This window comes from Corythoichthys intestinalis, chromosome 11, assembly GCF_030265065.1.
Source record: "Corythoichthys intestinalis isolate RoL2023-P3 chromosome 11, ASM3026506v1, whole genome shotgun sequence".
Taxonomy (NCBI): Eukaryota; Metazoa; Chordata; class Actinopteri; order Syngnathiformes; family Syngnathidae; genus Corythoichthys; species Corythoichthys intestinalis.
The window spans coordinates 49,380,434-49,392,253 of record NC_080405.1 but is presented as its reverse complement, the minus strand read 5'-3'; the positions used below and the strand labels follow the sequence as shown (position 1 = coordinate 49,392,253).

The 11,820-nt window shown below is 40.2% G+C and overlaps 1 protein-coding gene across 2 annotated transcripts in view; it reads right to left on the bottom strand.

Moving 5' to 3' along the window:
* Window positions 1-598: 598 nt before the first annotated feature.
* si:dkey-237h12.3 (teneurin-3) overlaps window positions 599-11,820 on the bottom strand; it is a 649,923-nt gene continuing 638,701 nt past the window's right edge. For both annotated transcript variants that reach the window (XM_057849309.1, XM_057849310.1), the window contains one exon: window positions 599-9,962. In XM_057849309.1, the coding sequence (XP_057705292.1) occupies window positions 9,210-9,962 (753 nt within the window). In that variant the 3' untranslated portion in view covers window positions 599-9,209. The remainder of the gene's footprint in view (window positions 9,963-11,820) is intronic.

Here is an 11,820-nt window from a genome sequence, read left to right as displayed (position 1 = left end):
AATAAGTATTTAGTCAACCACTAATTGTGCGAGTTCTCCCACTTGAAAATATTAGAGAGGCCTGTAATTGTCAACACGGGTAAACATCAACCATGAGAGACAGAATGTGTGTGTGTGTGTGGGGGGGGACAGAAAATCACATTGTTTGATTTTTAAAGAATTTATTTGCAAATCATGGTGGAAAATAAGTATTTGGTCAGTACCAAAAGTTCATCTCAATACTTTGCTATGTACCCTTTGTTGGCAATAACGGAGGCCAAATATTTTCTGTAACTCTTCACAAGCTTTTCACACACTGTTGCTGGTATTTTGGCCCATTCCTCCATGCAGATCTCCTCTTGAGCAGTGATGTTTTGGGGCTGTCGTTGGGCAACGCAGACTTTCAACTCCCTCCACAGATTTTCTATGGGGTTGAGATCTGGAGACTGGCTAGGCCACTCCAGGACCTTGAAAAGCTTCTTATGAAGCCACTCCTTTGTTGCCCTGGCTGTGTGTTTGGGATCATTGTCATGCTGAAAGACCCAGCCACGTCTCATCTTCAATGCCCTTGCTGATGGAAGGAGATTTTCACTCAAAATCTCTCGATACATGGCCCCATTCATTCTTTCCTTTACACAGATCAGTCATCCTGGTCCCTTTGCAGAAAAACAGCTCCAGAGCATGATGTTTCCACCCTCATGCTTCACAGTGGGCATGGTGTTCTTCAGATGCAATTCAGTATTCTTTCTCCTCCAAACACGAGAACCTGTGTTTCTACCAAAAAGTTCTATTTTGGTTTCCTCTGACCATAACACATTCTCCCAGTCCTCTTCTGGATCATCCAAATGCTCTCTAGCGAACTGCAGACGGGCCTGGACGTGTACTTTCTTCAGCAGGGGGACACGTCTGGCAGTGCAGGATTTGAGTCCCTAGCGGCGCATTGTTGTGCACATTGATAGTAGCCTTTGTTACTGTGGTCCCAGCTCTCTGTAGGTCATTCACTAGGTCCCCCCCGTGTGGTTCTGTGATTTTTGCTCACCGTTCTTGTTATCATTTTGATGCCACGGGGTGTGATCTTGCATGGAGCCCCAGATCGAGGGAGATTATCAGTGGTCTTGTATGTCTTCCATTTTATAATAATTGCTCCCACAGTGAATTTCTTTACACCAAGCGTTTTACCTATTGCAGATTCAGTCTTCCCAGGTCTACAATTTTGTCTCTGGTGTCCTTCGACAGCTCTTTGGTCTTGGCCATAGTGGAGTTTGCAGTGTGACTGACTGAGGTTTTGGACAGGTGTCTTTCATACCGATAATGAGTTAAAACAGGTGCCATTAATACAGGTAACGAGCGGAGCCTTGTTAGACCTCGTTAGAAGAAGTTAGACCTCTTTGACAGCCAGAAATCTTGTTTGTAGGTGACCAAATACTTATTTTCCACTCTAATTTGGAAATAAATTCTTTAAAAATCAAAAAATGTGATTTTCTGTTTTTTTCCCACATTCTGTCGCTCATGGTTGAGGTTTACCCATGTTGACAACTACAGGCCTCTAATATTTTCAAGTGGGAGAACTTGCACAATTAGTGGTTGACTAAATACTTATTTTCCCCACTGTATATTGTGTCACATCACATTACGGTCTTTCAAATTTAACTGTCCATCTCAAATTAAATAATTAGAAAATGTACACTGTCATCGCCCTATAATGGTCTCATGTCCCCGGGCCCCTGCAAGTCTGTTGACAGTCCTGCTCCAATGTGATACATTAAAACCGTTCAATCAAATCGGATACTCAGATTTCCATTCTCTGTGTCAAGCAGCTGAACTGGACAGGTTAAAAAAGGCCAAAGCAAATGGCATTTGTTGGGAAATAATGAAACAAAATAATTTTTGAAAAATGAAATTAAAAAATGAATTGTATACACATGTATTATTCGGCTTTTCAGCCAAGTGTTTCCAATATTCGGTTTTGGCCTAGAATTTTGCTTTCGGTTGCTTTTACTGTATATAAGGAGAAATATGCAAAGAGACCATCCAAAATCTGTACTTTATTAGTTATGTATAAACACAAACATAAATTACTGGTAGTTTTACCATTAACAAAAGCGGGTGCCCCTGGGGTGCCCGAGGAGTCCATTAGAGTCCTTTCTCCCTTTTTCACCTCGCCCACAATGAACATTTTTCTATTTAAACATGGAAACAGTTTGTTTTTTTTCAAAGCATCAAACACATGTCGAAGTTTTACAAGTGCTAAATGTCATACTGTATACATGAGTTTTTTTTCCTCTTTTTTTTTTTTTTTTTTCTCCTCGGGGTGATTTAAAAACAAACATTTGCTTTGCCCATCGATGACATATACTGTAATGTGCCCCGCTAGACACGAGTGCGCACAATGTAAACATTTCCTGGTCATACAATAACTGCAGTGAAGCCGGACGTTGTGTAAACAAACTAACAACGAGGGAAAAGAACAACCTAAAAACATCATTAGAGCCACGAGTAGCGATGAGCGGGCCCCCCGCAAACCCATTTTCGAACAATCACGCCGTGCTCTGCCCACATTACGTGGTGCAGGCAAAAAAAAACAACAACAAACGAAACAAAAACACAATTTGGCATATCCCTTGTGTCTGGGATGCCTCTGGTACCATTTTGGGCGGAATACCTAATACAAGCCCTGAAAATGTACCCACAATAACTGCTTGAAAGAGAAAGTTTTCAAAAATCTTCCAAATCATTATCAAACTTTGAATTTGCCGAAAAGGCTAGATTCAAAAACAATGACTGACCCTTTCACTCTCATTAATTCCAATTAAAACCGCTGTTAGTTTTTTTCCCCCAAACTTTTCAGGGGGTATTACAGAATGAGTTGTGTTGGGAACCCCTTAGATACATTTTCACCAGGGTGTGCAAAATGTAGATTTTCAGGCATGGTTGCACATCCCACCCCAAAAGGCCTGTCATCCATTCAATGATTCTGAAAGGGCCTTACGCACCACCACGACGTGCTCGGGCCGTTAAAAAAAAACAACAGAAAAAACAGGTCACTTCCTTCACTATTGCTCCTCTTGAGAGTCCAGAAGGCTTTTTGTGCTACAGAGGAACTGACCTGTAATTGCCCGTGTTAAGGCTCAGTGACTTTCAAAGTCCCCCTACCCCTTTGGATCGCAATGCACAGCATTGCGTTTATCAATTGGATTTTCACTCTTAAATTCTTTGATTGTTTACAAAAACATCCATCAGGAACATACACAACTCACAAAAAGTTAGGGATTCCGGATTTGTCTGTTGCCAAAAAGTCCTTTTCACATACTCTCGTAATTGACTCAGAGTTTCTTGATCCACAAGTGGTTGTTTGTTCATTTGGAGGAAAGAATTGAGATACGAGTGATGGTCAAATAAACTGTGCTCTAGGGAAGTGAAAAGCAATGGGTGAGCAGTGTTGCACCAATACCCATTCCGACACCACGTTGATACTGTACCGATATCATATTGTCTGAAAATATGAACATTTTTTTCCACTTTTTAATACTAAATTACTGCATACTCGAATGTAAAGTACAGGTAGTCCCCGTTTCACGAACGCGTTCCTGGGCTGGCGATGATTTCCATGCAAGTTGGAATTAACCCTTTAAATACCTCAAAAAATCCTCTAAATAAAAAAAAAAAAAAAAAAAAAAAAGCTATCCAAAAATATGTATTTTACGTCATTGTACTGTCCTCGCCAAGACGTTGGAGCTAAGTCCTAGCTTGACAGCAAGGGCGTAGGTTTGGTCTTAATATTGGTAGGGACGATAACCCTTACCCTAACAAAAAATTAAAAAATGGAGCCTTCCTTCTAGTAAAACACTACTGCTTTTTGTTCACTAGCACAGCCAAACTCAACAAAAAATGAAAGCTCCTATGGGCTGCTTTAAGACCACATAAATAAAATTTTTTTTAAAAAACTGGGGAGAAGGTGGTAAACCTTGGTTCACTACATTTTTTACAGTTTAATTAACATTAATATTAATTAGGGCTGTCAAACGATTGCAATTTTGAATCGAGTTAATCACAGCTTAAAAATTTATCGTAATTTATCGCAATTCAAACCATCTATAAAATACGCCATATTTTTCTGTAAATTATTGTTGGAATGGAAAGATAAGACACAAGACTGATATATACATTCAACATACTGTACATAAGTACAGTATTTGTTTATTATAACAATAAATCAACAGGATAGCATTAACATTAATATTCTGTTAAAATGATCCATGGATAGAAAGACTTGTAGTTCTTAAAAGATAAATGTTAGTACAAGTTATAGAAATTTGACATTAAAACCCCTCTTAATGTTTTCGTTTTAATAAAATTTGTAAAATTTTTAATTAAAAAAAAAAAAAAACTAGTAGTCCGCCATTGTTGATGTCAATAATTACACAATGCTCATGGTGCTTAAACCCATAAAATCAGTCGCACCCAAGCGCCAGCAGAGGGCGACAAAACACCAAAAAACACAACTAACATGTGGACATAACACTGCTGTCATTTTAATCTGTTTGAGCGGGGCATGTGCGTTAATTGTGTCAAATATTTTAACGTGATTAATTTAAAAAATTAATTACCACCCGTTAACGCGATAATTTTGACAGCCCTAATATTAATATTTCTCTCAAAGCAGCTTCCTTCCAGAGTTCCAGAAATTCAAAGAATGTTATGCTAACTCTGATGCAGGTCAGACTTCAGTAGCAAAATTAGTGATGTGTTCCCCACCTTCACAACATTGACGTCTGTTTACATTACTTACAGGGCTGCTGCTGGAGGGAAGAAACTTCTAATAGCCGTCGTTTTCAAAGAGGGCGGAGGAGGCGGCATGTTGTATTTCGGTCAGGGCTGTGAATGCGCATGTGTGTGTGTGGGGTGTCAAGTCATCAGCCAATTAAACATGCGTTTTAGGGGAAAACATTCAGCTAGTGTAAAGGGGTCAATGAAAGTCTGCGCATAATGAAAGTACTGTAATTCACTTAATAATGGTAGGGTCAATACTGTCTTTACAATTACCTATATACCTCAAATCATTATATAATGTTTAAAAGTTGGTGGGAAAATTTTCAGCATCCTGAAAAGTTGCTAGTGTTATGTCCCTACGCCCTTGCTAGACAGTGAGCTAAACTCTGAAATGACGATGTCAGACGTCTGTGTGGTTTGCTGACTTTATTCAGCTGCTCATGACATCACCACTTGCAGAACAAAACTAAAATGAAATCTCAGTCTCATCTTCAGTAACAGCAAATCAAAGTTGTGTTTACAAGTAGCTGCTGATACAGCAGTAACAAATGATTTGCATGTATCAGTTGGCATCCACACGTCAGCAAAAATCAGAAACTCGCCCCAAGTAGTTCACCACAATTGAAAACGCACAATAAACAGTAAAAAAAAAAAAAAGGGGGGTGGGGGGGGGTTTACACGGCCGTCGCCTCTGGATGCTTCACAAGCAACGAATGCGCACCTTTGTCACTCGGCAGCTTTCTGTGTGCGTGTGTGGGAGGGGCGTGTCTGTACATGCGCTCGCTTCCTGTTCTACGTTTCCTGTGCCAAAATAAAAGCATGCATCACAAAAAAAAAAAAAAAAATCCAACATAAAAACGAGACTCAGGCGTCGAAAAGTGGAAATCCCGAAAGTCGGGCCCATCGTAACCCGGGGACTACCTGTATTTGCTATCACTGCTTGGTCAGATACTGCTTAACTCATTGTCTGCCATTGACGGCGAAAGATATCAAATTGTGGACAGTTCAAATGGATTGGACACCTAATAGTGATTACGTCATTTTAATTCGCAGTCGAAAGATGACTGGACACCACATGTTTGGACGTCTCTCATGGTTTTAGGAACGGTGAATGCTGGTTGGAAACTAAGATCTCAAAAAGTACATATTGCACAGCAATGGCATGTTATTTCTTCGTACTGCCCAATATCGATATCGTCGTTTCAGTGCCGTATCGGTACTGATAGTAGTGCAACACAAAATACAGTGGTACCTCTACATACGAATTCAATTCGTTCCAGGGCCTTGTTTGTAAGTCGAAATGGTCGTATGTCGAGCAAGATTTCCTTATAAGAATACATTATAATTCCATTATTTCATTCCACAGCCCAAAAATCTACACTAAACCCTTAATAAATACTCCTGGTACTATTGAAAATAGTAATTACACAGAGCAAAAAAAAAAAAAGTTACAAATAAAAATCGGAATAATAATATGAATAATAGGAATAATAATAATAATAATAATACCTGTAATAATGCTGCGGCGGACAGTAAACGTGTTGTGTTGCACAAGTTCTGAAATAAATGATTAACAACCTGACAAAGCTGGCGATTTTTTTGGCGATGTTATATTACTAGGGGTGTAACGGTACACAAAAATCTTGGTTTTGAGGTCACGGTTCGGTTCATTTTCAGTACTGTAAGAAGACAAAATGCAAAATATAAATGTGCTAGTTGTTTATTTCTCACCTTTGTGCTTTCAACAATAGGAACATTAGCCTATACAAAGCTAGAATTCTGCTCAAAAAGTAGCGGGTATTTAAAGATAATCCAACAACAATTTCAGACCCCGCGTATTGGTCAGCTTTCTTTCTGAAAGAAAGAAGAAAAAGAAGTCCTATCCTAAGAGAAATGCAATCCCAATGACAAAGATTTTAACATGTATTTTACAAATGAAATGCCTCAATGAATAATTTTTTTTTCTCATGAACGGTTTTCAAAAGCTTTGTTGGTGAATTTTCTCTAGTTAAAGCGCCACACAGAAATTAATGCATTTAATTGTGTAAGCAGGATCTGTGTATTATTCGTATTATTTAATTACAGGTGTTTTGGCTAATTTCAATGTATTTTATTTAAATGGGCTATAATTTATTTTATTATGTGTTTATATTTTACCAATGTGATGTAGTATTCATTTATATTGTAAATTTTATGTTGTATAACTTTAGTTCCAATGTGAATATAGTTCCTACTTGTTTTGTTGTGGTAGGAGGGTTTTGTATTGAACACGGGGCCGTGTTGGTTATCATTATAGCAGAGAAGACAGCAGTAAATCAACAAAGACAAGTCAACTGTGCCTTGATCTACCACTCAAGAGATTGGACAGACTCAAACAGTGGGTTACGATTGCATATTAGTTTGAAAATCGACCGGATCCACCGTATTTTTACACGAGTGACTTCCGGTCTGCCCGATCCTTGCTACCGGTAGTAGTATTGACGCAGGAGGGTCGCGTCTCGCGTCAAATAATAAACTCTGCCATTCTTTTCGCGTGCGTCGTGTTGAGCCGCTTCTGGGACGCGTCTAACACGCGGCCGCACTGCGACTGGTGTGCATTGGCTGATTGACTTTAACGCCCGCGTTTCTCTGCGTTCTCGCGGCGGCCACGTTGTCGTGCCATTGACATTTCTGGGTTATACTGTCCTACCGTGTTGGTCCTCATTATAGTAGAGAACACGGACTAAATATAATCTACACAAAGAAACTGTAACCCGATCGACTCACAGCCTCGAAAAGGGTTACATTACGTCAGAAACTCATTCGGTACGCCTCCGTTCCGAACCGAGCACCACGTACCGAAACGGTTCAATACAAATACATGTACCGTTACACCCTTATATAATACTAATAATTGTCACTTTAACTTATAAAGACTGGCGAACGGACGTCAGAGAAGGACATTCAAGATCGTAGACATTCTACGGCGTTATTGTGGGAGTCAGTTCACGGACGCGCACACCACGCTCATATTTTTTTTTTTAGGGCTGTCAAACGATTAAAATTTTTAATCGAGTTAATTACAGCTTAAAAATTAATTAATCGTAATTAATCGCAATTCAAACCATCTGTAAAATATGCAATATTTTTCTGTAAATTATTGTTGGAATGGAAAGACAAGACACAAGATGGATATCTATATTTAACATACGGTACATGAGTACTGTATTTGTTTACTATAACAATAAATCAACAAGATGGCATTAACATTATTAACATTCAGTTAAAGCGATCCATGGATAGAAAGACTTGTAGTTCTTAAAAGATAAATGTTTGTACAAGTTATAGAAATTTTATATTAAAACCCCTCTTAATGTTTTCGTTTTAATAAAATTTGTAAAATTTTCAATCAAAAAATAAACTAGTAGCCCGCCATTGTTGATGTCAATAATTAATGCTCATGGGTGCTTAAGCCCATAAAATCAGTCACACCCAACCACCAGCAGAGGGCGACAAAACTCCAAAAAACACAAGTAACAAATTGGCATTGAACTGTGCTGTCATTTTAATCTGTTTGAGTGCGGCATGTGCGTTAATTGAGGTTAATATTTTAACGTGATTAATTTAAAAAATTAATTACCGCCCGTTAACGCGATAATTTTGACAGCCCTAATTTTTTTCTATCATTTCCATCTTCATTTCTATGGTAAGCGTCACCTTTTTCCTTTTTTCACCACCCGCACTAGCATTCTTGCAACCCATGTTGATTTCACTCACAAGAAAATCCGCCGTGCGACCCTCTTGCGGGAAAACAAAGAAACTGCGGCGATGTCATAAATCGTCGTATTTCGAGCATGCCGTCGGATGTAGAAACAAATGGCGAGTCAAATTTGACGTTGGAGGTCGAGAAGATCGTGTGTCGAAGCGATTGTATGACAAGGTACCACTGTACTATGCAAATGTATGTTTTTTAAAACCAGATGTTTGCAAATCAACATAACATATGTTGATAAATAACAAATATAATCAGTCTGCCTTCATCATGAAGTACGGAAATCAGAAGAGAGAGAATTTGAACAATCTTTAGGTGAAAATGTTTTAAAACGCGCCATCAAAATAGTTTGCTGTGGTGAAAATGTATTGAATTTCTCCTCAAAAGTGCCTTTGTATTTTCTGTTGGAAAAGCAAAGATTTTAACCGCACACCATCCCAAAAAAATAAAATCAGCTATCAGGGTTTCAGGTTCCGAGCCGCAAATATGCAGGGATACACTGCAGAAGAACATTGAGTCATGAGCTTGGTCACAGATAGAATTGAACCTACAAGTCAAGGAACCACTCTCTTGCGGGCAGGTCTGGAACATTATCTGCAGTGATAAACGGGCTCATTATTGTAGTGCATTTGAGGTTTATCCTAAAATAAAGAGCCAACTTTTTGCGAGTGGCGTACAACATGAGCAGTCACGTCTCCTTAACGTTCTGTTACCTCTTCCCGATTTCATTTTGCCTCAGAAAGTGGATGTTGTCGGCACTGTCCGCCAGCTCGGGGTACTGCTCGGCGGAGAGGGCGTAGTAGCCGTCGTAGCCGAGCACCTTACCCCCGCTCAGCAGCTGCCGCTTCTCGCCCTCCGTCCACGGCCGGCCGCCCTCCTCACCGTCGCGCAAACGCCTCTGCTCGCGCGCCCAGGCACCCGCCAAGGCCCGTTGACGGGCCAGCTCGGTCACGCGGGCCTTCTCCTCGTCTACGGTGGCGCCGTAGCGTACGTGCAACGCCAATGCTCCGGTGCGCACCTCCACGTCGGCGAAGCGGCGCGTGCGTCCGTCCATGACGGTGGTGGACTGCGACACGCTGATGTTGACGCCATTTTCTAACGTCTTGTGACCGCTGGTCAGGTGCAGGGTGGCCAGGTCGTTGTCGGGTAGCCCCGGCTTGACGAAGTAGTGCGTATCCCGACCTTCTACCGTGAAGTGGAGCTCCTCTAGGTAGAAAGCGTTGTTGAGGATGCCCGCCACCTTGACGCAGTCCTCGCCCGCCATGTTGAGGGTGTGCGCGTGCACACTACCCTTGAAGATGGCGAACATAACGGCGCGGCCCACGAGGGACCCCGCCGCGGAGAACCACAGCCAAGGCTTCTCGCCCCGACGGCCTCGCCGTAGGTGGACCTCAGGCAGACGCTCAAAGGACAGCAGCGACTGAGCCTGACGGGTGACTTCACGCTGCACCCCCGAAATGGACTGCGAGGAAAGAGTAGACAAACGGTCAATATTTATGTTTAACTGACTAGCTCCATCTAGTGTTGATGGCAAGAAGTTCAATAGAATGTAGGCTGAGATCATGCTGCTTGTGCGAGAAATACTTAATGATATTTTCATCATTTGCTGCGGACCAGTTATCCCAGGCCCTGTAGTTTTGACACCCCACTTCTACAGTAAGACATATTATAACTCGGGGTGTCTAACGATTAAAATTTTTAATCGAGTTAATTACAGCTTAAAAATTAATCGTAATTAATCGCAATTCAAACTATCTATAAAATATGCCATATTTTTCTGTAAATTACTGTTAGAATGGAAAGATAAGACACAAGATGGATATATACATTCAACAAATGGTACATAAGTACTGTATTTGTTTATTATAACAATAACTCAACAAGATGGCATTACCAGTATTAACATTCTGTTAAAGCGATCCATGGATAGAAAGACTTGTAGTTCTTAAAAGATAAATGTTAGTACAAGTTATAGAAATTTTATATTAAAACCCCTCTTAATATTTTCGTATTAATAAAAATTGTAAAATTTTCAATCGAAAAATAAACTAGTAGCCCGCCATTGTTGATGTCAATAATTGCTTACACAATGCTCATGGGTGCTGAAGCCTATAAAATCAGTCGCACCCAAGCGCCAGCAGAGGGCGATAAAACTCCGAAAAACACAACAGGTACACATTTCAATTTGCTGTCATTTTAATCTGTTTGAGCGGGGCATTTGTGCGTTAATTGCGTCAAATATTTTAATGTGATTAATCTAGAAAAATTGATTTCCGCCCGTTAACGCGACAATTTTGACAGCCCTAATTATAACTTTTTAGTTTTTCATATACTTCAACATCAGTTGACGGGAAACTGGGCATCCGTAAGGGGCCTATTTATAAACACTTAAAATTCAAATATTTTCAAAACTAAAGCCTCAAGCGACCTAAAACCAAAACAGGCACCTCCTTTAGGCATATATGAGTGTTTATGTGCAGCTGCAGTGTTTCCCACAGGATTTTAGGAGACTGTGGTGGGAGGCTCTCTGACCATAGGATTTTTCGAAACTGTGGTGGTGGGCTGCATCGGAGTCGGACAGCCACACCATGTCGTGCCACGGCGAATTTTTTTTTTTTTTTCATTATTTTTTCCCCCCAAAAAGAACCATAACAAAGATATATTTGAAATATTTCATTAGCTAGGCTAATGTTATAGCTCTCAGCTACGGTACATGTATGTAAAATGCGTTGCTGATTACAGCTACGTTACCCTATGTAATAATGCGACTTTTTTTTCTCGTAGCAATAGTACGACTTACATCTCGTAGTGACTCAGGGTTGGCAACCCAAACTGTTGAAAGAGCCATATTTGACCCCCCCCCCCCCCCCCAAAAAAAAAAACTGATACAGTATGTCTGGAGCAGCAAAAAATTAAAAGCCTTGTACAAGCCTTATAATGATCAATACTAGCTATATTAGCCTACTATAAAAATGAATAAGTTGGCTAGAAATACATAATTAGCCTTCATGATTAAATGTTTATTTTCCCTGCAGTGGATCCTATAGCGCACCACGTGACTACTCTGTTGTACGATGACACCACAAGTTTAACTTCATTACAATATTAATGAATTGAAAGAATGTTTGTATCATGTTTGTCCTCCTAGAAATCCTATTAAAACAAAAAATATATTTCCCTCCCCCATCTTTTTCCATTAAAAAAAAAAAAAAAAAAAGCTCCGAAGCAGCACTAAAGAGCCGCAAGCGGCCCAAGAGCCGCGGGTTTCAGACCGCCGTCGTAGCCCTCCTTTTTCCTTTTTATTTGACCCTCATAAGTAC